The following is a 26,288-nucleotide window of genomic DNA, read 5'->3' as shown; positions in this document are numbered from 1 at the left end:
GGGGCCAGCTGATCCCTCTGATCTGAAGCTGGGTGGTCCTTTGTCATTAGACAGCACATTTGAGGATGAGACAGTTCATCATGTGGTTGAGACCTGAAGCTCCTCAGTCAAGGAGTTGAATCGTCAGGTGTGTGTGTGTGAGAGAGAGAGAGAGAGAGAGAGAGTGGTGGTTGGGGGGGACTCATGAAGAGGAGCAAAGATGTTACCTGATCACCACCTGCTGGTGAGCTGGCTCATGCTGCAGGTGGACAGACCTGGTGGTGAGCGAGCACTGAGAAGGGGCAGCTGTGTGGTCTGAGTGTGTGTGGTCACACTCAAAAACAGAGCAACCAAACAACAGCCACTCCTCTGCTGAATACATTGGTTGTGTTTGTGGAGAAACGGGGGTCGTTTGGCATTGCACAAAATCTTGAAAAGAGGGGGGGAAGGCAACAGATTGAGAAAGTGGAAGTAGGAAAAAATAACCCACCGAGCTGAGCTTTCAGCCCTCGACCCTTTGGTGGTCGTGTCCCACTTAAGACTGCTAACCCTAACAACATTTTAATTTTACATGAAGGAGTAGACTAATGCTGCACTGTGGTGCAAATATCACCTCCTGCTAACACTAGGTGGCGCTGGAGAACACACACGAGACAAAAGCATTAGAACCAGCCAGCTGTGCTAACCGAGCGTGTACAGTGTGTTTCCTCTCCTGGCAGCGCAGGAATGTTGACATGAAGTACAGGGAGATTTACCTGATGAGGTTTATTGCAGCGCGTGTGAACGGATTTGGCTGAGGCTTGAATGTTGGATGTGAAAACATCATGCACAGTGGGTTCCCCCGCTGTGTGCCAGCTCAGCTCAGGTGTTCAGAGTCATTTCTGTCCGTCATCTTGGTCCTGATAGCAGAGACGTGTGTTAAGTCTTCATCTGGTGGTTGACTTCTGTTGGACTGTTGTGTTGAACCTAAATGAAACTGGTGCTTGAACACCTACTGAGCTTGATTTACAGCGGTACTGCACATAAACTTCAGTTAATGTGAGAAAAAGGGCGTATGCAGGTTTGTTGTGTGTACACAGCATTTATACCTCTGGCTCCTGCTCTTTGTTCCTAACTAACTCTATTTCTGGCGTTAAAGAATTGAGCTGCTTCCTGCTTCCCTGACACACTTTTCCTGAACACACGCTGAATATTTGGGGGGGAGCAGCTCCCGAAGCATTCGCCGAACAGGCTGCTAAGTCAGCAAGAACTCAGCCGAGTGTGCTTAAGCAGATGTAGGAAAGACGGCGAATACTTCAGGAGCTTGAGAAAACACTTCCCTGCTCGCTGCCGCTGGCGTGTACTCAGCGTCTTAGGTAGTGGATTTGATGAGAGAGCAGCTGTGATGAAACAGGGCAGGACTGGGAGAGGGGGAGCTTAAAATCCCATTAGCCTCTGCTTTCAACCCCCCCTCACATGCACCGCCTAATTCATTAATCACTAAAAATTTCAGGGACCCCCAAAGGGGCACATTTAAGAATTCCATCATGTGCCATTAGGAGTAACATGGGGACGACTGGATGCACCAAAGTAATGCTGCAAGTGTGTAATATCTCCAGTTAAATTAACTGCAGAGGAACGCCACCTTACAGTCACGCCTTCCTGAATGTTCCCTCTTCCGTTTCCTCCCATTTCTCAATAATCCTGCTTCTCCCTACATTATTCATTTAATGGAAAAGTGAAACTGTGTCAGAGGGAGGGAACGAGGGAGATCTTGTCCCAGACCTAGAGTGCTTCTTTCTCTCTCCCACCTCTCCATCTTTGTTGTCTTGTTTGTACAATTTTCCTGTCATATGTGAGCTATTGCAGAACTCAAAAAGGACTGCCCACTTTTTGAACGGCTCCGGGTCCAGAAGTAAATTACATGAATTGATGCAATTCCAGTTCACTAGGTCACGATTTGATTTGATTTTCTGCTTGATATCAAGTCTGTTTGGAATATTTTCGACATCATGGCAAGAGGGTTACGCGACTATTATTTTTATGTCTATTAGAAATGCCCAAAATATGCACTGCAGGGTAACCTGTAAACTCAAGCTGTGGTACCTTTGCTTACTGGAATACTGGCTTCAATGATGCTATCTACCAATTAGAATTCTATTTCTGAATATTTCTGTTTAAATCTTTTTTCTTTTGTTATAATACTTACATTATTATGTATTGCTAGCAGGAGCAGGTGCCGCGGATGCTCTGTCTGCGCATGCATGACGTGAATGGACACAACCATGTAGCAGTCTGACGCAGAAATATAGCAAAAAAAGAAAAAATATTGTGAATTACATTGTTTAATGTATTTTCAATCAGAAGTAGTTACTGTTTTGATAGTAATCTTTGTTTTTAAAAGTTTGATTTGTTAAATTTTTCAAACAAAACAAAATTTTGGGATTCCTCCATTTACCACTTGAGGGAGCTCCAGTACCACAGTTAGAGAATCCCTGAGCTCCATCAACTACACAGAACCTCTGTAGGTTCTGCCACATGCATCATCCGGTGTATTGACAAGAGCACAATAACCGCAAGATGAGCTTCTTGATTTTTTTTGACATTTTGCAGAGCCCATCGAGCGCTGAGCTACAATCTGTTTCCCTGCAGGCGTCTTAAAAGTGGAAGCAGATTATTCAAGCAGCATGGTGTGATCTCCACGCGCTCAGATGGAACTTGATCCATCGGCTAATTCGCCCTTGTCGTTCTGCAAGATGGCGCTGCATGACATCATGATTACCGTCGTTTCCCCACACACGAGCATGTGGCTGTTGTCATTCTGGTGATGAAAATATTTTTGGAATTTCAGTTTGTTCACTCAACAGTTAAATTGATCTCTGGATTCTTCTTTAAAAATCCATGAGATGCATTTAAACATGCATGGATGACCCTATATATGTAAAAAGCTCTGTGTGTGTGTGTGTGTGTGTGTGTGTGTGTGTGTGTGTGCGCGCTATGTATAAAGAGTGGGGAATTATAAAAATTGCATTCATATGTAGGAGGTTCTTAATTTTTCTCCTTCTTTAGGATTAAGTGGTTAAAGACTCTGGAACATCAAAGAGTTTCACTGTCGTCTCCATGTTGAGGAAAAGCTCCATGCTGAAGGTGTGAAGATGTCAAATGCTGCTTAACGAAACAGGATATTAGGCCTCCCCTGACACAAACACACACGTTCACGCACGCACACACGCACACACGCACAGTATATACCAGAAGGGATACCCATCATTATCCTGGGGGGGGCGGGTTGTTATTCCTCATGGGGGTTGGTTGTTGTTTGGTTCTGATTCTTGTGAATGTGATACAGCAGAACATTGAGAGATTTTTCTGTGGTTTGTAGTTCAGACGTTGGCTTGGTTTTCATCAATCGCTCCATTTATTTCCCCTGAATCTTTGGCACATTGTAGCAGCATATGTCAACAGGAAGCCATTTGTAGAGCGGACAGAAAGTGGACCGGGGATTTTATTGCAACAATCCAGTCCGGTCGATCTACTGTGTTTAGTTCACTCACAAACTCTGCTTTAAGTAGAAGGCCGCAGTGGTGGTGTGTTTGTAAAGGCTAACCTGGAAGCTAGCACCTCCAGTGTTTTTCGTTGTGATGATTTTAATGTCCATGACAACTTCTAATGTTAATATGAGGAGATTGGCTCCAAAATTTTGATCCTGCCGACAAAGGAACTGCGCGTATCATCTTTCTTCGTGGTGAGATAATCGAGAAAATTAATTAACACTGTTGAATGTCAGGTGCTCTGGTCTCCAGCTCTGGGGTTTGGCTTTATTGCCTGAAAAAAGTTCTGTTGTTAACACAAATTGGAGCCATCTTAACATTTTGTTGTATGGCGTAAAATCTGTCAGTAAAATCCACAACAGTGAATGTTGGAGATTTGTAGGTGCTTCAAAACGCTGACGCGACCACGAGGCTCAAGAACCCATCAGATGTTGTCGTTGATGTAAAATGTCATCATGTTTAAAGAAACGCAAAGCTCGGCCGTATCCAGGGTTTTGTTTGTTCATAGCGTAGCATTGGCTTTGCTCTGCTTACGACCACTTCTACTTCTTTACTGTGTCTAAAATCTGAAAAGTGGTGTTTTATTGTGAAGATAATGTAATGTCAAACGCAATGTGTAAGACTCATTTTCAAATTTAGAGTTTGTTTGCATCAGCAATCTATAATCTAATGTAAAATTCCCAGGGGGCTCATGTTCAGAATCAGAATCACTAACAAGGAATTTGACTCCAGTTGAGTTCTCTCTGGAAAAAAAAGTTATGAAGCATGACTGCTGCATGCTAGTATCCAGGTCAGGTATGAAAATACCTCATGGCTGGGGCTCTGACTAGTTGCTGTGCACACGTCAGACAGTGTTTGTGAAGGCAACATCAACAATCTTAACCGAACAAAATGAGAACATGCAGCGGGGGGCCAAGAAAGCTGAGCTTGTCACAAGCCATCAAAACTGTCACCTGTGGGAGCAATCAAGCTCCATTTGCAGAATTTTTTGGAACAAGGAGAAAATCAGTTAACAAACCCCTTCAGTGGTCAAGCATTTGCCTCCTGTGATTTATCAGTTGAATAAAGCTGACACTTTTCATTGGCAGGGAAATCGTAGCAGTGGGGAGAAAACAGCTCCACATCTCCTGATGCATGAAGCTCATTTGGCTGACCGGACATATTGGACAGCTTATTAAAGCATATTACAGAATTCCTTTTCCTTTTAATCAAAAGTGTGTGAAATTGAGAAATGCTTGAGCCAGACATTAGTAGATTAATATTAAATCTCAAGCCCACTCCTGCAGGCTTTCGTGCTCCTCATTTGGCACAAAAGGAAATCTAAATGACAATTAGAGGGACGAAGCAGCCGTCACTTCTGTAAGTGATTTACCGTACATTCATTTGAGATGCCTGAATTATGAGGCTGCTGGCGCAACGTTTTATGTTTTAGATGATTGGAAACAGACTTGGTGACAGTAAGTACACTGACTGTTGATTTTAGGGCCCCTGATTGACAGCTGGTCCAAAACCACAATGGGTTAAAGTTTCTGACCTGGTGGCGCCAGCATGTCAGACGAATGCAAACAAAACCCTGTTTCAGTGTTTGAGAAATGTGTGATTTGTATTCAGAGCTTTTTGCCTCAGCGTTCATTCACAGACATGTCAAAAGGATAAATTGATTTGAATAAGCAGTGTGAAATGTAATTTATCAGACAGAACAATGTAATGCCCCGTAAAATTATCCTGACAGGCCTCCATTTGCTCACGTTTATCTCTGCTTTCGTCTCCTCCGCAGTTTGATTTCATTCACTGTCATAACTCTTTCTTAAGGAACCGCAGCCCACGTCTTTGCATTGTGTTGCAAACAAATCGTGCAACCTAAGAGAATAAATGTATGAGATGGAATTTAGCCCGAGAGGTACAGTATAGTTTCGCTCTCTTGGTTCCTGTGGTCAGACAGTGTCAAGGCCCTCCCTGACCACTGGAGCCTTCCTCAGCAACCAGGAAACTGAAACTGTGGGGTTTTTCTTTGTTGGTTTTGACTCAAGTATGTGCTCATGTGGAGCGGCTGGGATGAAGATCCTCTATATCTGAGGCCATTGTCCTCTTCAAGTCAAGTACGAGTCCTTCACCCCAAGTGAAGGTGTTCAAGTATCTCGGGGGGCCTGGTGTCAAGTGAGGGGGGCATGAGATGGGCTGCAGAATCAGAGCAGCAGGAGCAGTTTTGTGTTTGCTGTACTGCACCGTTGAGCAATGAAGAGGGCAAAGCTCCCCATCTACTCTGTCTTCCTTCCTGCTCTCACCGAGTTGTGACCTCCAGATCACAAATATAAGCAGCTAGAAAGGGTTCCCTTGGGGGCGTGGCTTAGTGATAAAGGTGTCAGTCCTCCATGAGGGACTTGGACTTGAGAGGAGCCACCTGAGATGGTTTGGGTATTTAGTCAAGCTGGGAGGAGGCTGCAGGACAGACTGAGGACCAGGTGGAGGGATTATATCTCCACGCTGGCCCGGGAACACCTCCAGTCAGAACTGGTCAGTGTGGCTGGGGAAAGCGACATGGCGTTCCCTGCTGGAGCTGCTACAGCACCTCCACGACCCGACTTGGTTGGGATAGGTAGCTAATAATGGATGGGTGGATGCGCCACTTTTGTCTCCATCTTCTGGTGTGATCCACTTTGACCACTATGTTCAGTGGTGGAAAAACTAGGACTGTGTCCAGGTGTTAAAGATGGTCGAACATATTGAGGGGCAGCAGGAAGCCTTGCTGCATCTCTGCATCTTGAAGTCAGCAGAACTGCTACACCAGGTTCTCTCAGGAGTGCCAGGGTTTTGTGTTCTCACCTGTTTCAGCGTGCAGGTTGATCACTGACAGTCAGAACCGTGTGGAGTGCTAAAAAGGGCCGACAGCAGACACTTTCTAGTGCTGTTTTTGTTTGTGCGTGGACTTCTTTTGGTTGGTGTAAATCATCTGGTTGTGTGTCGTGAACTCTTCAAGGAGCAAAGCAGCTGCACGTGGCTCGCCTCTCCCTCAGAGCTTTTAATGATGCAAGCTTAAGATAATTTAAGTAGGAAAGTAAATTACCCTATCCTTCTCTTGTGTTTATGTGCATCACACACACTTCCAGTTCAGCAGCTGTGATGAGCAATGAGCCTCTGGGCATAAATATGTCCGGTGTTGAGATATATAATTAATGCTGTCATCTGCTGCTGAAACCTCACCAATTGTTCTATACCACTTCCCTGCTCCCATGCACTCAAATAAATACATGGCACACAGGATGAAGACATCAGAGCCAAGATATGTAATACTCAGTAACTCTTTAGCCATCAATCACATATTGAAAATGTATGCATGTATTGATATTTTATGCATCAAAATGTTTAAGACGTGAGTGTTCATGCTCAGTTGAAATGAATGTAGGGTGCAGTCCAGCCAAAACTGGCAGCAGAAAAACACTCTGAGAACATTGAAGAGCCTCGGATTCTTTATTTCAATTTCTTTCTCTTTTTTTCAGTTTTATTTTTGTAGATAACAACGAAAGTTATATCATGACCCTTTGTAAGAGGGGTAGATCTAGAGCCACTCTCTTTAATTGATTTAGCCTAAAGTGACCTGTCAGTCATAAACAGACACATTTGAGGTAGCAGTGATGAAAAATTTAAGTTTTTAAAAGGCAGAAACATTGAGCAGACCCAGCTTCTATGGGGCGGCCATCTTCCTTGACCGGTTAGGGTGGGACTGACGGGGCAAGGGAGAGCCTGTACTTAGCAAATTGGTGGAATCAGGACTTCTAGTGCTCTTACACAAGTACCTGTGTGAGTAATGAGCTTGTGTACTTGTTCCACCTTTTCCACCTTTCCACCCAAGCCCTTGATCCTTGAATCACCCCTGGAGAGTTTTCAAGTCATGCGAGGAAATCAAGAGCAAAGTTTTAGGAAGTTTCAAGTTTTTATGAGGTCTTAATGCCACGTAACCATTGTGCTACAGTTGTAGCGTTCCCTTGATTGTGAAGTTCCAGAGTTTTGAAGTTGAAATGTGAGGCAGTTCTGACAAAAACACCCCTGAAGCAAAAATCCCTGAAATGCAGCAGTCAAGAAAGCCGATGAAGAGTAAATATAGCGTGACTAATACCTCATCAGAGATGACAAGGCCAAGTCATCTCACACACAATGAGTGGCTTCTCTCTAAATGACTTCAAAGCAAGAATGGAGCGATGGTGCTCCACGACTCGCTGCAGTACACACTTTAGCAAACGCTGCTGCACTGAAATTGCTTGTTTGGTTAAAGAGCTTGATGGGCCAGCTAAGCTCCTGTGATTGGCCTTTGTGTGAGGAAGTGACCATTTAAGTGCTGAGCGGCCCTTCTCGCTCCGTTTGTTGGCATAAGCATTTCCTCTGGTTTTCTGCTTGCTTGCTCTTGCTATATTGTTTGTGTGTTTCTCTGTGTGTGTGTGTGTGTGTGTGTGTGTGTGTGTGTGTGTGTGTATACATGCTTACTGGTGCATTAGATGTTTTGCAGAGAGTGCAGGTGTGTGATAGAGTAAATCTGTGTTGGGGTTTTTGTGTTGCTGCTGGTGTGAAGTCGTTTCTTTGCTTCATTTTAAACAAAAGTTTAGCATCCATCTACAGGAGAGGGGAACAGCAGCCGCTGTACTCACCCTCTGTCTGAGGCTGCCTGCGAGGAGCGTGTGTCACAAGACACATCACTCCATATAAATGGAAAGGACCCCGAGACATATTTGTGAGCCTATTGTTTCAAGTACTTACTGGTGTGGTCAAGGACGTATTCGACCACATACCTGCAGCCATATAAACTCCAGTGTGTCCTGATGCATCACTGACGAGGACATAACAAACAAATATCCCTCATTAATTTAACATGTGGGGTTTATTTTGGTGATGGCGTTCCACAACTGGATGGGAAAAATGCTCCACTTTTTCAAACAGCATTGTCCCTCAATAGTCTCCGTCACAGCTCTCCAGCACCGCAGTCGCCGCTGCTGCCTCCACCTGCTCATGAGGATTTTTCTCAGCTACTTCCTCACCATGGCCACTGAGTGGCATTGATCACGAACCATGATTGTAGGTTGTTCCCACCACTTGTGTTTTGACCTTCTGCTGGACCTCCTGGTGAGGACAGGCTATCATAACATGCTCCTCAGAAACACATTGAAGCACTGACTGCTGCCTGAGCTGCCAAGTGGTGGTGTGTGATTGTTCAGGTAATTTGAGTTTTTAATGCACAGTATTTATCTTTCTCTGAAATCTGGGAAATGTTTAATTATGTGTGTGTTCAATGTGTATGATAATATATTTACACACACCGTCTTTCATCCTCTTTTAGCTTGAATGCTGCCTTCGTCTTTCTCGTGTGTGTGTGGGCGTGCGTGCGTGCGCGCGCGTGTGTGTGTAGGGCAAGTCCTTCAGCAGACGGGGTCACCTCTCTAATCTGAGGTGACGATATTGTGTGTGCGGATATTTAATGAGAGCATAAGAGCGTGTGTGTGAGAGTGAGCATTAGGCTTTTTAGATATCATTAAATATTAATACTGTCAGGGGACTGGAGCACTCTGGGAGCCTTTCATTGACTTTCATGCTGCATGTTAATAGAGTTTCTCCTGTGGGGACCCCCACAAACACGATCCGCCCCTCGGTGCAGTGCTGAAGCTGAGGCCAGATCAGATCTCTAGTGAGGACTGGCTTCAGCTCCGGCGTCAACGACTCGTCACTGCTGCCCCTCTGTCTTTATGTGTTGGATGCTTGTGTAATAATAAAGTCCCTGCAGTTAAAACCTGCAGAACACCCTCAGAGTTCTTAATCCCCAGGGACCTACAGACGGGCTGTCAATCACTTTGACTGAGTTTTGAGAAATTGTTCTTCACGTGTTGGGTTTAATAATTGTGAAGTCGTGTGAACTCAGTTTAATACTGTTCTGTCACCTCACACCCTCTTTCAGTCCAGCAGAGGGCAGCTTCAACATGACGTCCTGCACCTCCGCTTGTTGAAACACTGTAGAACCGAGACTCTGCATCCCCCAAAGACCAAGCTTGACTTAAGGAGCCGCCATCTTTGTATTTTAGTTGAGTATTTAGTGATTTCTCCTGCATACTGTTGGCGAAGATTGTCATTCTTCCAGGCCACCGATTAGCTAGAACTGATGACCCTCTTGGGTGAGGGGAGAAAAAAAGCTGGAATGAGCCCAGTTGCTGATGACGCAGCACTTAAAGGGGAACCTGCATTTTTTTCAACCTGGACTCTATTTTTCTCTCTGTTTTCAGTCTAAATTTCACATCAGGAGTCATGAGACTCATCTGACTGAGTGCTGTGTTTCATATCAGGCACCAACAGAGGGCAGCAGTCTTCTTCTGGAGAAGCCTGTTTTTGTGTGGGTGTGTGTGTGTGTGTGGCTGTGTGGCTCAATGAGGCCATGTGCTGGCTCCTCTCAGTGGGAAAGCAAAACAAAAGACCCATTGAAAGTCATATTAATAAGTTGTCTCCATTGGCAGGATTTCCTCCTCTCCCCGGGGGGCTGCTGTCTCTGAACAACTTCTCCAACAACAAGATGTAAGAATTTCATTTAGCAGACGCTTTTGTCCAAAGTGATGTACAACACAAGCAAGAAACATTTCCACGAGTAAATCACAACTGAACACTTCAGCTTAACCTGTGATAATGAATCCTGGCGGCCTGTTTTTCTCTTTCCAGTTGTACCACTGGGTCCAGTTTCATCATTAATTGGATCAAAAGACGCTTCTGCTGCAAGGCAGAAAAGTAAGTGACTGTAATGAACAAACATGGAATGTTTATCATAACTATGCGTGGTTATAGCCTCCATCAGACTCCACTCGTTTCACACTTTAATGCCGTTCTCCCTCACTGTGCATAAACATTATTAACATCATTGTTAATGAGTTCCTCTGGTTTATTTGATATATACGTATATAACATGAATTTAACCTTTTTTGGCTTTTTTTTTTTTTACATCATATGACAGTTATCAATACAAACAAGTCCCTTCCTCTTTGCTCATCATCAATGATTAGAAACAAGGAGAAATTCATGACTTATTGGCTCTTCCAGATGTTTATGAAATTGAGAAACATTTTGCTTTTTTTAAAAGTCACAATATTTTCATGTGTTTCTGTTTCTGTACAAAGTGAGTATCATATAAACTTGTTTGAATGCAGGTAATATTGGCATCCTTAAGCATTGGCTGAATCACGCTCATGCATCCATTCATGAACAGACGATTCTTGGGCATCTTTCCCAAAGATGGAACATCATTGACAGGAAGGAGTTTGACGTACATCCATCACATCTGTGCACTCAAAAAAATTAAAACACTGACGAAAAAATGTTCATGCCATACAACTCAATGAATTAAAAAAAAAAAGTATCTTAATAAAAGCATTTGTATCGCTTTACCTGAAAATAAGATTAAATACAACATGTCCAACACCCCTCCTTCACTTTTTAGAGCGAAGGCTTCTATCTTTATTCAACAGCATGGTCCTTTCACCGGAGAGAGTTTTCTTGATGTCAAGGTGAACTGTAACCTGCCGCCTCGGGCAGCTGTTGGAACACATGAAGGGCTGATGAACAACCGCCCACTTCACTTCTCTTTTTGCAACATTTAGTGGTGCTTATTCTTCCGTTATTAACCAAGGAAAACACATTTGAAAAGGTTCAATCAAGAATGAGCAGGTGAAGAAGAGTCATACAGGAAATTGTGCGACAGTGTGTGTGTGTGTGTGTCTGTGAGAGAGAGAGAGAGAGAGTGTGACTTGTGTCTGTTTGTGTGAAATGTTTGTTTGTGTCTAGTGCTCAGGGTTATGCTAGACACAATGGAACGCTGGACAACATTATAAATAATTGTAATATTATGAAAATTAAAGTATTTCTAATGTTTGTCTTTAACTGTGGTGTGTTCAGGTGAGTCAGCCCGACGTCCAGTCACCTCATTCAGCAAGAAGGCTGCTCGCCACAGGTCACATGACCTGGAAGAAAAAACCTAGAAGACTTTTGGAGAAGAAACACCTTCTTACAACTTGTACGTTCACACCAGAACCGTCTAAACCTACTTTTGCTACGATGCTGTTGGGGAAATGATGTAATGAAACAAGCGGTTCAAGGCAACTCAGAATCCTCCGACTTGGTAACTTTATTTTAAGGGGTTCACTGATTAATTAAATCAATAATCGTCTCGACGTTGAAGTCTTAAATGGACCTGAGGTGTACTGGAAGTGACCCAGTGAATGTACAATGACTCATCATTGGTCTCTGCGTGAAAATGAAATATTAGAATTCTCATGGAGGGAAGCAGTATAATTATACTCAATTTGTGTACCTTCTTAATTCGTTCTACATCATTTTGAAGGCTCTATGTTGCTCGATAAAACAGGGTGTAAGGGGACACAGATTCTGTGTACGTGTGATGACGCGAAGACTCGTATGAGTCTCACTTGATGTGGCTCTCCTCCTCAGACATCGGCATGGCCTGGCTATCCACCTGAAGGGAATTCTGAGGGCCGATGAACTAAGAGAGAGTGAACATTGCTGGTGTCTCGCCTCACTCTGGTGGTCTATATGACCTGGGAACACATCCCCCACTGCAAATCTGGTGAGTAACCACAGTCGATTGATCTGTCATCTGTCACGCTTAGGAAGGTTCACAGTTATTACTGAAGCAAATATTGAAATAATCTGTTTAAACAAAGACTACTTTCTGTCTCTTTCCTCTCTGCTTGCACATGTCTGGAATGTCTCGAAGCTACACGGCCTCTGTCAGACTCGCCATTGCTCAGCTGTCAGTTCAAGCTGCACATTCTGATGGTTAGAATTATAAGTATTTGAAATGACCAAGCAGTAGAGCAAGGAAATGTTTGAAAAGATAAATTAATGCAACATTGTTTTGCATTAGCAAAATATGAATATTATACACAAGGATACTTAACTTCTGCTGTCAATGTGTGCAGCTCACAGAGGATATTACACTGCATCGCAACATAACCTGACATGCCACCTGGTTCACCTGGTGACTTACAGAATGATCTGAGAGTAAATATTTGATTTATCTTGCACATGTAATGGCCCCACAACTATCACACCAAACAAAGGTGGTGGATGAGAGGCTAATTCCATGTTTTTCCTCACCCAGACATGAGGGTTATCCTCCTGCACCTCAGAGAAGCTGCAGAAGTAGCAAACCCCATCTATTTAGCTCACTCGTAGCCTGTTAGCCTGTTTCAGCTAGCACTTATCCATTAAGGGTCGGGGGGTGGAGCCTATCCCAGCTGACATTTGGCAAAGGCGGCGTTCACCCTGGACGGGTTGCCAGTCCATCAGGAGCAATTAGGGCCTCAGTCTCTTGCTCAAGGACACTTGGACATGGTCACCAGGGGAAGTGAGAATCGAAACAGTGACCCTTTGGTTGCCAGACTGCCATGCTACCTCTGAGCCACGCTGCCCCCTGAGGCAAAAATTGGTGTTTTTTTCTCAACATATTCGGGTTGTATTGCAGACAAGGAAAAAAATGTAAGGAGGAGTTTTGCAGAGTTTCAGAGATCGGGGAGGTTCTCTGAGGAATGATTGGCCCTGCGTTGTATACGCGGACAATGTGGAAAGCAGGCGTTACCCTAGCAGCTGTGCTTCACGGCTAACTTCCTGTAGCCACGAGGTAGCGCTATGACTTTAACTCAGCTTTTTGGCTTGGACTCTCATCAAAGTGTGAGCTGACCATCTGTTGCTGATGGCTGCAGGTTTTACAGTGAAAAACAACTCTCTAGTAAGTGAAGGGAGTGACATTGACCTTATCAAAGTGGCAGAACTGAAGGGGCATTTCTGCAGAGCAGCATTTGCCACTAGTCCCTCTGCCAGCAGTCAGATCTGATGCCCAGTAGCTTCTCTGATGTCAGCATGTGGCATGAATACATGCAGACAGTCAGTCCTCATTCCTGGTTGAGCTCAAAAAGGGTCTACATTACACAACTATCATTCCTTGACATTGAGAAACACCCACGAGATTGTGACACAGACTAAAACTATAATTACCCAACAAACTATAATTACCCCCAAACGTGTTGCTGTGATTGAAATTGTGCATTTTCAGGTGGTTTATACTGTACATGTTGGGGGCTTAATACAAATCCTGAAATCAATATGTCCAATCTGTGAGTATAAGCATCCTGCGGGCATGTTTGTGCATGCTTGTGCATACTAGTGAGTGTATTCTCACTGGAGTTGAGGAAAAGCTTTATAGTTGGAGCCTTAATGAGAGTGTGTCCAAGCTGGCTCCCTCTACTGATGGGACTAAAGGCTGCAGATACTAGATTCCTTTGATAACCTCAAAGGGGTTGAACACTGATCAACATATTAAGTCTGAACAGCAGGGAAACTAACTAACTAACTAGACACAGAGATAAGATTTACCAACCTAATAAGTTAATGCTGCTATATAAGATAAACTTGATCCTGAGTGATGCATATCACTCAGGATGAGGACCTGGACATTGAAGCTGCATCGCTGCACACAAAGCCACAGCAAGGCTGCTTTCTCAGGATTGACTCAACACTTGATCAACTAGGAGCGCACCGGGAGAGGCCAGACGGCTTTATTATATGCAGATATGCAGCTGAAACCGTGAATTTGTCTGGAATTATTTTCCAAAACATAAGCTAAGTCTGTTTTTTCCTCCCATAAACATCACTGGGATTTGTGATGTGAGTAATAAACGACTTGAAAGTTCATATCTATTAGTTTTCTCTTTGTCTCTGTGCTAAACTCCTAGTCAAGCTGCTCCCAGGCACAGATTTGTCTGTTTCTATTGTTACAACAAATCCTAAAGTTCATTAACACAACATCATAGTAACTTGCTGTCCCTTCCAAGCTGCTGCTCTGCTATGCTAAAGTCCTCCATTATATCTGCAACATCGTCTCACTGAAGACAACATGAACGCTCATTCCCTCTTACAAGAACTTCATCACCACCAGAAACACCAGCAGTGTAACTCAGTGACCTTCGACCAACAGAACTGCTGGTGCTCTTCCTAGAATCCGAGTAGATGTTTGTACAACACTTACCTGAAGGAGTTCCTGGAAAATTTGCATTTATTTGAGTCGACAGTGACCTTTGACCCTCCTAAAATTCGTTCAGTTCATCCTTAAGTCCAACTGGACATTTAAGGTCACCTTCACTTCACATGTGGGATGACGGTGACATTGACCTTTGGACCACTGGAATCATGTCACTTTATCCTTGAGTCTCCGTGGATGTTTGAGCCAAATTTCCCTGACGGCGTTCCCGAAATATCACGGTAACAAGAATGGGACAGACATGGTTTACGTGAAGTGACGGGTGAGCCTCTCCTCCAAAAATGTAAAGATTTACTGGAGATTTTTTGAATGACAGGAAATCTCCGGAGGAAAGTCCCCTTCAAGGTAGTTTTATCCGGTGTTGAATCTGCTCCTAAATGTAACGGCTCATGTTGCACCAAGTTCAGAGAAATTTGGCGACCTTTGAGAAGAAAATTGTCCCTTTAGTTTTCACATGAGTGACCACGGAAACCCAGAGACCGCTTCAAACAAGACGACTGAGAGGAATCTGTTTGTAAATTTGAACACGTTGGAAACAAAGACATCAAATACTTGTAAAAAAAAATCAAATACAAGAAAAGCTTAAAAATCTCTTAAGAAAAATTGAATAACACAACAGGTAGATTGAAAAAAAATCATGAAGATGTTTAAAGATAGCAAACTGAAGCCTGAGCGTTAGCGATTCAGCCTACAGTGAAGACACTAAACCTCCATGAGGATCTGCAGCGTCATCAAAAGCAGCATCAGCTAAATCACACAGCCTTGTGCTAACAGAGGCCAGGCAGTTACACTTCATTCCCACACAATTTAGTATATTTATGCTTTTCTTTTTTTTAAAAAACTTTTCTACTCATGACTCACTCGTTTGTTGTAACAGTCACCATGTTCCCGATAAAGCTTCACTGTGGCGTTTTCATCCTTCCTTCCTTTACTGTCATTGATAGAAACCAACACAGACCGGTCAGTCACAAACTCGCTGTGACATCATCCTGCATGTGGAATTTGTTCAAACACTCTCTGATATTGGTGCCATTTTTCAGCCGCCACGCTACTTTATAAGCAGACGTTGCAGTGGGCAGAAGCTGTCACTTCCTGGGCTATTTGAGTTCTCTATCGCTAAAAGCAGAACATTTTTACTGTCACATTAGAATTTACACACAGGAAGAAAGTCTTAATACCAATTTTAAATATGGCATACATATCGCAGACTTTTAGGGATATTTGACCATAAATGTAATAATGGATACTAAAAAAAGAGCTGCAGAGTCAACTGTTATAACTCAGCTTGTCATTTAAAAGGTTCTTTAACAACATGAATAAAGCAGCAAGCAACTACTTCCTATGGAAAGATTTACTGGTTCACATCCTGTGTGTGTGTGTGTGTGTGTGTGTGTGTGTGTGTGTGTGTGTCTGAGGGGCTGAAACGATCATTTAAAATGTATTTTATAGCTAGATGAGGTTTGCGTGTTATTTATGGAAATAAAACTTGATTCAAACTGGGCGTATTTGACACGAGGCTGGACTTCCATGCAGGCTCATGCATGTGTTTTATAGCTGAGATATTTGTAACTACTGACAGACGTGAAGGCTGACTGGTAGATGGCGTTGACTTCTGGGGAAAACAATGAAATAAGGCCATCAGTTTTCTGTCCAACAGTGACGCGTGGTATAAAATGTAGTAGATGCATAAAGCAAGCGTGAGGCAGGGCAGGATAATTAATCACATACTAATGTAATCAAAATGGAGGTTCATAGAGACGATCGTAGCCGAGTTATCAACATTGTATTAAAATCACTACACGGCCTTGGCCAAAGGCAGATGGAAAGCATCGCACCATCATTTCAATATGGTTCAAGTTCACACGTCGGTATTGGCACAAGAATGAAGACGATCTCTGATACTGAGACTTCAACTGATAAAATTGTACTTTTGATTTAAGACTGAAGGATATAAGTTTATTATCAATTTCATTGGGGTTATTTTAATATTTTCCCCTTAACAATTCAGCGTGTCAAGAGTACAGAACCCCTCCGAATCTCCAGCCCGACTGCTGATGGTTGATTGAATCGTGTCGGCACCAGACACTTCTGGTTCTGCTGAATTCGTTCTCATCCTCTGATAAAACGTTGGTTTTGGTTTCTATTGCATAGCTCAGTGTACTTCTTTAATGGGGTCTCCGTGACAACGCCATGTAGCTGCAGAGGGACACTCTTGGAGAAATACTTCTGTTGTTTTTCACAATTACTTGATTTCTGCAGTTATTTTAAGATAAACATCAAGGAAACGATGCACATAAGTCAGACTTGCTCCCAGAGTGTTATTTGATATTCAATCTCTGAGCAACACTTCGCCTTGAAATCCCCAACAAATGAAATCCAATCTTTCTGGATATGAATTGAAGGGTAAATGCACATGCAGGCTAATCTTTTTTGAATGAGAGCGAGTTATTGCCCCATCGCCACACTCCAGAAGCCCAAAGTCAAAAAGGAAATATATTGAAAATGTAGATTACCTCCCTTGTGTTACTGTGACTCTTTCTGTTGTGGAAATGAACGCTGACTACATCTCACCGTGATTTCCACTGCACAGACGGCTCTCTGACTGGGTCGAGGTTCGAAAGAATTCCGTATGTGGAAATATAATTGCTTGACCCCGAGAGGTCCTTTAAGTGATAATAAAATAATACGTACAATAAAAAGAGAACATGAAGCACGTGGAGGACGACATCACTCCAGCTCAAGACAGTCTGGTGTAAGATGACATTGCTTCAGACGGGTTGAGTGAGTTAAGACGGTTTTCCGCAGGATCAGATTTTTGCCTTGAGTCATATCCATTTTTAAGTATCGCTGTTGAAAGCAGGAATGACCGCTCACCAGGCGCGTGTCATTTCCACTGTGGCAGGACCTTGGCGTGGCTTTACAATGTTTCAGTGAACGTTCTAAACTTTGTGCCTCGGGATGATATTTTACTTCTTGCTCTAAACAATAATGTTATACTGATTAAAACATACAATGATAACAGTGGTCGAAAAAGTCCCGACATCTTGCTGAAACACTAATTTTTATCACCAGAAACACGTCTAAAAATATCCCGACGTCTCGCTGACAACACCCCGTTTAGTCAGGAGAAACTTTCAGGAACCAGATGGCTTCTTTCCTACGTGAGATTTCAGCATAAAAACTTCCTCCTTGTCTGTACGATAGAAGTGCTTGGAGATTTAATGGTGTAAATTGAACCGCAGAAAGCAAAAAAAAAAAATTTCTGTGATAACGCGCGAAAATGACGTAAGGAATTGGTGTGTTATTAATGTCTCTGAGGAGTCCAGGCTGGTAGGAAATGCACATTTGCACAGAGCTCCATGACAACAGATTTATCTGCAAGTCAGTTAATGAACAGTGGATTAGAATTTTTGGAGCGTCTAAACTCGGGAGGCTGAAGGTCACAGAGATTCTGATAAAATGCTTGGATCTGTCTTACAAACTTTGGTGGCCACACACACACACACACACACACACACACACACACACACACACACACACACACACACACACACAATCATAACAATCTCAGAAGAAATGATGCTCATGTTAGCAGTCAATCAAAGATAGCTGGAGAAAGCCAGGGAACATAAAACAGCTATGGGATCGGTTGACAAGCTGGCCTCTGTTAGCTTACATGAAGTAGCGTGAACATCTCATTTACTGCACCTCATCACACAGCTGGAAACAGGGCCGCCATCTTGGTACAGCGACGCAGTCCAGCTTTTTGTTGCAAAAGAAATAAAGCCTAACATAAAATAGGTCAAACGAAGATGATGTAAACTTTAACTTCCAATCATATATTTTTTTCCCTTAATTACCAAGTAACATTCATTTCTAGTTTATTAGAGAGGTCTTAATCATGTCTTTGTGTCAGTATCTTGGCAACCTTGTCAGAATGTCGTCGCACACACAGCAGGCAGACGGTGCCTCAGCTGAAGTATCAGTGTAACACACTAACGGTTAGCCTTGACAGGCTCAGGCTAATGCGGTTTGTCACCAAGCCTGCTCACACATTTTGTTCTTTATCTTCTCTCTGTGGATGCGGTTGCCTTCTTTACTGAGAACTCAGAGAACCTGGTTGTGATTGAGTCCGAGCAGGGGAGCGGCAGGTTGAGAGACATCCTGGTGACCTCCTGTACCATCAGTGTGAGGCACATTGCACAAAATCAAGTGAAAATCCAAAAGCCTGCTTCTGCAGGGAGCCGGTAGTCGCACTGAGCAAGCATGTTCGAGGGCTTCGCAAGCCTGTCAGCCACGATATCAGGGCTCCATTTTAAATTCTAAGCCACCTCTGACCCCCCCCTAAACGCTGCAGGGCAACCTTATCTGGGGCACCCATCAAGTCTGCTGCCCATGGAGATCCAGACACTTGCAATAGCTGTAGCGTTCATCTAGTCGGGATGTATTTTCAGGTTCTACGCAAAATGTGACGTCACAAGTGGTGACGCATCGTCCTCGCGACCTCATGTGTTAGCCAATAACGCGACAGCATCAGGTCTGGTCTTAGTGATCAAGTGTTATGATCTCTCAATTCCATTTGGCCATCCTTTGTTGGCAGCTGGTCATCTAGTAGGACTGCAAAAAGGTAAATGATATTGAAATTATTATCTTTGGAAAGTCTTGTGAGGATTAAATGTCTGTGGTGAGCTGTGCTGACTCTCTGATTGTGAGGGCTTTTGTCTGAGGACGTTCAGCTGGGCGAGGATTTGTGTGTTCATGCAGTTGGAAATCATGGGGGAGAATATTCAATGTTTTTTGCAGTCGTAACAGGACGCACGTGACTTTGGATCCAGTACTTTTGATACAGACCTCCTTAGTTGATCAAATGACACTGAGATAAGTTACAGCTGCCTGTGTACATCAAGGATTGGATACAAATATGGAAAATGAATCATAAACAACAGCAATGATAGATTTTCATCTGGATGAGGAGGGACTCTGACTGATTCTTGGTTTCCTTGTCAGTAAAATTGTTTCAGTTTCCTATGTTGTACCATGTAGTTCTAGGCTGAAGTCATGAAGCTGTTTGTGTTATGGAGGCTTCCATGATGTGAGTTTATATCTTCAGGAGGCAACAACAATCCGTCCTAAGGACCACTGATGTCCAAGGAGCTACTGGATGTTCTGCTCCTGGTTAGCAACAGCAAGTGTCTGCATTCAGACGGTAGCATGATGTCTTTGTGTTTTGGCCTGGCGAGGTCAATTAGCAGACATGTTACGCTATGTTCAAGCTAATGCTAGCTGGCAGAGGAACAATGCAAGAGGGGCTGTCAGTGTGTGATTGTAATTTAAGCTGAGCTGTCAAGCCGGCCATCTGATTGGAGATGACAGGTTCACAGCTTTTGGGCTGAGAGGGAGGCAGGACAGCAGCAGTCGCAGCTCGCAAAACAAAAGCGTCCTCAGCCTGTGAATGAATCTGTGGATTTATCCAATCCTCCCTCGCTGCTCTGCCACATCACATTTCCCCAAAAGCATCAAAACAGTTTGAGCCCATTCTGAAAGGGGGTTCTGCCGCACTGTAGCTAGCAGGTGATATTTAACCAAAACAAATGATGACACTCCTTCCTCAAGGTTATCATTTCACGGACATTCATGGCGAGAAAAAGCCCTCGATTGGTCCTCTGCTACATTAGGAGCGCAGCATGCTGCGCTGATTTGAATTTAAGGAGGCAGAAAAACCGTATGTGCTTGCTTGAATGCGTGTGCTATTCTGAGTATAATTTTCCAACACACTGCCTTCTAGGCAAAGAACCTTTTAAAGTTTTCTCGCTATGATAATCGCTGATCTGCACAAGTTAAAGAGACAGTTCACCCAAAAATGAAGATTCCCTCATGTTCGACTCCGCCCTTGCACAGCAGCCTCCACCATGACTGGGTGGATGAGGCAACAGCTTAAAGCACGTCCACTACCGCCAGTGTAGGAAAGCGTTATGTATCTGCGTAGCATGTACCAAGGCTGAGTAAACTCATCTGGAGTTCAGCACTGGAGGAACAAATCTGAAGGAAGTGACACCGATCTGATTGGTGTCATTCGCAACAATGACGCTTTCATCCAGGTGACAACTTAGAACATCCATTTAAACAGATATCAGTACAAAAGATCCCTGATAACCTCCCTTTCATGTAATAATGAGAATAATAATCATGTTCTTTTTAACACCCAACACGCTCTGAATGCAGAGGGGCATTTGGACAGCTGCTGTATCCACATTAAACAAATGAAGGCACTTTTTGCTGGATTGTTACAACTCACTTTGATGGCGTGTACTATGTGTACACAGTACTGCTAATTTAGATGAATAGCACTGTGTAACATTTTTCTTTAGAGGTTTTCTTTTTCCCCGCATAAATGAATCTACATGCTGATGTTCTCATCCATGGATCGCGTGATGAAGGAAAAGCACATCCATAAAGCAGCGGCTGTCCTTGGATGACTATGGATGGACACTAAGAATGCTAAATAGGGCATTTAATATTCATTCTCTGCTATCACGGACTGTTAGCATAGACAGTTACTGTATATTAAAGTATTCAGTTGGACATTCGCTGATGCAAAAGATAGTTTGAGCTTCCACAAATGAGATAACATGCAACACCAAAAAACATAGTTAAATGCATAAAGATACAGCAAAGCCAACCTGAATGGCACGGCCTGCTAACATCAAAAGTTAACATAGAATCTGACATTGCATGATTTTGTTGAACCGTTGAAACCGTCAATCAGACAAAAACCCACAGCAAAAGTTAGCTTTGTGCTAACAGTCAGAACAGGAGGTCTTGTTTCTCTACCGCTTCAGAACTCGTCCTCTTTGGCTTTGGGACATAAAATAGTCACCGATCTCAGATCAGATTTGGGGATGCTGGCTGGCTAAAGTGCTACGGTGGTGAGTCAGCACGCTACTGGCTGGATTCTACATGAGTGTTGTCCATTTCTAAATCATCTACATACTTTTTATGACTGTGTATGACCGGATACGATTGTACTGGCTGAGGGAGGGCAGTGGAACAGTCATCCAATCCCATTAAACTAATACCTGAAGGATTTGTTTCATATTTGGAGCAATTGTCCAAAAACTTGGACTCATGGATGAATTACAGATTTTAATGGTCAAAGGTCAAGATCACGGTCGGCTCTCATGAATATCTGAAAAACGCCTGAGCCGCCACGACTGGTCTCTGCTAACTCTCACCTGTGAGCATAGAGGGAAGGCAGGTTGTGGAGCTGAAGTGTCGTTGCAGCGCTGTGAATGTGGGAGGTCCTTTGTTTTTTAGTTTGTATTCAATTCAGATTTCCTTGTCATTTCATTACGCACTTCCATACATCGAAAACAGAAGCTGTCTTCCCCTAAAAACACATTTCAGGACAGAAACCATGTAGAGCAAAAGATAAGGACAGGGCGTATGTGCTGGCAATTGAGTTTGTTTGATTGCTTGATTGATTGAGGAAAAACCGTTCAGCCGCCCAGTCTTTCTGGTATGGATCTTCTTGTATGTCATCCCAGACTGCAAGGGGGAAGAGTCTGTGGGGGAGGAACGGGATGGGAGGGGCAAGGCTGTGTATATGCATGTTTTCAAAAGATTTTTGTCTCAGAAATATAGAGTTCTCCCTTTCGTGTTCCTGCTCCAGTCTTTGGGAGGAAGCCGACCAACAAGTGACAAAACAAGCAGACTCTGGAGGGGAGGGGGAGTTCTTTGTGGGACCTTTTCTGTATTTTGACCTGCGTCCATTGCTTCAGCTGCAGGCCTGACAGACTGGAACCCCCTTGAGGGGATCTCTGGCTCGCTGTCATCCAATATCTCCTGATAATGGACGCCTTGGAGGGCGTTGTCTTACTCCCTCCATCAACACTTTCATCTATTTCATCTGTTTTCCCATAACGCCTCTACCACGGGTTTGAGTCATAGCAGGTATACTCTTGGTCACTACTCCAGTTAATAGGCCAGACCGCATAGGAGGTCCAGTTGTGATAATTGAGTGAATAACTGTAGGATTTGAATCTCTCGCTCGCTGTGAGCCTGGCAACTGCAAAGGTCTCTTCCTGTGTTCTGACTTCTTTGATTTCTTTGTAATATATATAGCAGAGTTAGCTGAATACAAATTTATTCAAATGAAGAGAATTTATTCTGCACAGAAAGGAAACGTTCAGTTATTGGAATAGCGTTCGCGGACGGCTGTATTGGTAGCAAGGAGGCAAAGTAAATTGACGCAGAGCAACGAAGGCTGGAGGAGGAAACTGTTGATATCCAACTCCTAGAAAACATCCTGTGAGCCTTAGGACACTGGAATACTGCTCTCATGAAGGTACAGCACAGTGATTTGCACTGAAATATTTACATCCAGACCAGGACCTTATTTAGTTTTTATCTCCAGCACAGTGGACGAATGATGGGATTCCTGCATAGGTGGCTGTTTTTCCATTTTCTCAGACTCTATAACTACGTTCTGAACCAAAGGAGACGCCGGCTGAGTTTTTCTCCTGTGATTACACACAAGTTGATCACGTTTAAAAAAAAAAATTTAAAATAAAAAAAAAAAAAAAACAAGGCAAGAGAGAAACAATATCTGTGGAACATGAATCTAATTAGGCTTGGTTACCTCCAGACAGTCGACACACAATTACAGAGAGTATAAATCACGGAGCAAATGTTGTGTGGGGGCATCATAAAATAATCTTCACTGTGCTGGAGTCACAACAGTCCACTACAAAGGTAGTTTATTATATTCCCAGTATGAGATGCGGTGGCCTGTTTACTTACTGAAATAGAAGAGAGAGCAAGCTGAGCATTGTGGTTTTCTAGCAAACACGCAGAACTATGAACCTGTTGTACTGCTTGTAGAAATCTTGTTACACACTCTTTGAAAGTCAAATATGAAGTTAGAAGTGCAGAGCAGAGCACAAAGGCGCTTTCTGTAAGCACGCAGGAAATTATCTTACTGTCCGTCGTCCACAGAGCCACACGGGAAGTTAGACCCCGTTCTCTAGGGAGCTGAGATGCACGCTAGTTAGCTTAGCACAATGAATGCTGGTGGGTGTGAAGTGTTAGCCCACGTCAAGCAAACGTCATCAAAGAGCCTTTTTGCACGTGTTGCGTTTACCTGCATTAATACATGTGGAGTTTAACCTTCATGACGAATGTTCAGATTAGGAATCAAACACACAGCTGGAAGGAGTTCCCTGATGCCTACAGCAGCTTTTTCCTCAGCTCGTGGAACCTCCACCGTGCGACCTGTGGGTCTGCACCATTAATAACCAGTTAACCTGCCGTGTCTCTGTGTTTAGCTGATGTTTATAAATGGATGGCTTCTCTGTGACCTCCTATACTGGGAGGATATGATGCTCTTCTCCATCATGTGAGCTTGATGAAGGATACCTGAGACCATTAAGAGGAAGCTCACGGGTCCTCCATTCCAAGATAATTTTCTATAAATGTGTGTGTGTGTGCGTGCATATGTGCGCACACGGTGTTTTGCAGGTGACTGGCTGGCTGGAATACCACCCTATTCCTTCCCCTTCTGAGGACGTCCCATTCCAGGACCGCCATCTGGTCTCATGGAGCCCACCAAAGTCCAGTCGGAGGGCGGCCTCAATGTCACCCTCACCATCCGCCTCCTCATGCATGGAAAAGTAAGCAGACTTTCATAACTGGCTTTGGGGAGAGAAATTAGACACGGAATTAGTTTCTTCCTTGCAGGGACATTTAAGCCACTAACGACCTTGTGTAACATCTTCTGGAGGAACTTTAAAGTCGGAGCCGTACCCTAATGACGGCATTATCTCGGCTTGATGACGTCTTATCCCGGCTTAGACGTGGACCTACTGAATTTAGCAGGAATGTTGTGAGCTAGGGGCATGCTGTTTGAAGAACATTTGCATTTACCTGGCAGGGAGGGTTTAATGAGAAGATGCTTTTTGGTGGATAATAAGAAACACAGGATACAGCATCCATACTTAGACAGAGAATATTATAATATCTCAGGCTGTGCTGCATAAACTTTAGTTTTAAATCTGCCTCCTGTGAGTGTCCCAACTTTTTGGAAGTGCTTCAGTAATTCACTGGAGGGTCTAATCTCTGTGAATTCATCCCAGATTCACTAAAGGTGCTTTAGATGACTTCGCATTAAGGAACAAAAGCCCACCAGCGGTAGGTCTGTATCTATAAATGGCTGTTTTTATAGAGCGCATTAGTCTAAAGCAGCTTCTCCTCCAGCCGTAGTAGAGAGCTACCATGCCAGGTGTGACGTCACCGTCGGGACCAGTCTGGGGTCCTGCACCTTTCTCAAGGACACTTGGACATGTGGACAGCAGGAGCTCTGAGTAGTAAACAAACTTTTACCTCCCGAGTCACGGCGGCTCATATTTGTTGCATCCAAACTCTGTAAAAGATCACCTTGAAAAATTCCATTGCATGCATCTCATCTCTGCAGCTGCCATGCAGATGTTGTCCCTTAACTTAGCTTGTAATGCCCAAACTGATGGCTAACTTGAAACCAGCAAGCTAAATCTGTGTGGACTTTCGTTTTCACCACCGAGACACACCGTTTATCTCCCAGCATGACAGCCCGTCCCACAACTAAGACACTGCAGGCAATAACGTCTTCAGTTCCTGTTCAGACCCCAAAAACTTTATTTATCCCCATGGAGGGCAATCAAGTCTCATCTATTGGCTCAAAACCAACATTTAATCACAAGAACAAAAAAGCGTGTTGATAGTAACTGGAGGGATCATTGTTATTGGTGATGATTCCAGCCAACAGCAACTCAAATGACATTGAGGGTTTAAACCCTGAAACTACAACATATCCTGGTACGACCAGTATATCCACCCCCCCTCCTCTACATGGCCACCCAGCCAGAATGCTCTAGAGAGGAGCCAGATGTTCAACTGGTAACTTCAGCCTACCGGGGAAGCTTTTCAGCTGGTGCCATCTTTAAAATGTTACTGGTGCACAAACTGTCCTCATCTAGAATTCAAACTATTCTACGTTTGAACTTTGACCTCGCTGGTACAACCTACTGCCACCTCACCGATGCTGCATCAGCTGTGGATCATCCGTCCTGAGGGATGCGTAGTTCTGTACATGCACACAGTTCGCTCCTTTAATCGAACTGAAGTCACTGCAACTCCTTTCATGAAGATAAACATAAAGAGAACCTGTCTGCTCTCGAGCGTTAGTATTGTTCCCTGTGACATCACCTGTTAGTGTTACATCTTACATGTGGCTGGAGGATGGTCGCATGAGTCCGCATGTGTATCATAATTCATAGAAGTGACAATAATAATAATTGCCTTGAAATACAAAAATCAAATTGCAGCTCCAGATTTGGAGTGGGCGGGCCATGTTCAGACCGCAGAGTCGTGGGCCAACATTCTCTCCTGGTGTTGAGAGCCAAGCGCTCTGCAGGCTGGTGGGGGCTCCAGACAGCAGTGACCCAGGGATGGTTTGTATAACCCTGCTGGAACATCGGCGCCGCAGCCTGCCAGAAGATGGCACATGGTGGCCAGAATGATGACGTGTTGCAGAATGACCCACATTTATCCTCCACTGTTGTCTGAGGGCTTCTCCCCCAAACTGAGTAGCACGAAGCAGCGTCCCTTCACACCTGCTGCACTTTCACTCCCTCACAGTTTTAGCGCTCTCGTCCTGAACGTCTGAAGGGTCA

At 43.8% G+C, this 26,288-nt stretch overlaps 1 protein-coding gene across 10 annotated transcripts in view; it reads left to right on the top strand.

Annotated features, from left to right (window-relative positions):
- Positions 1–26,288, top strand: part of pcbp3 (poly(rC) binding protein 3) — a 60,488-nt gene that overhangs the window by 13,375 nt on the left and 20,825 nt on the right. For 9 of the 10 annotated variants that reach the window (XR_015118668.1, XM_086219661.1, XM_086219662.1 and 6 more), the window contains 5 exons: positions 9,998–10,055; positions 10,197–10,262; positions 11,424–11,541; positions 11,976–12,111; positions 24,100–24,251. Coding sequence is in view for 9 of the 10 variants with exons in the window: in XM_086219661.1 (XP_086075787.1) it covers positions 24,177–24,251 (75 nt within the window). In the remaining variant the exon portion in view is untranslated. Of the gene's footprint in view, positions 1–9,447; positions 9,571–9,997; positions 10,056–10,196; positions 10,263–11,423; positions 11,542–11,975; positions 12,112–24,099; positions 24,252–26,288 lie in introns of all 10 variants that reach the window. The other variant, XM_086219664.1, reaches the window with a different exon arrangement.

This window comes from Aulostomus chinensis, chromosome 12 (assembly GCF_037954235.1).
Source record: "Aulostomus chinensis isolate RoL2024-O1b breed Wild chromosome 12, RoL_Achi_v1.0, whole genome shotgun sequence".
NCBI classification, from domain to species: Eukaryota; Metazoa; Chordata; class Actinopteri; order Syngnathiformes; family Aulostomidae; genus Aulostomus; species Aulostomus chinensis.
The sequence above is the reverse complement of the archived record's forward strand: the minus strand, read 5'-3'. Positions and strand labels throughout refer to the sequence as shown.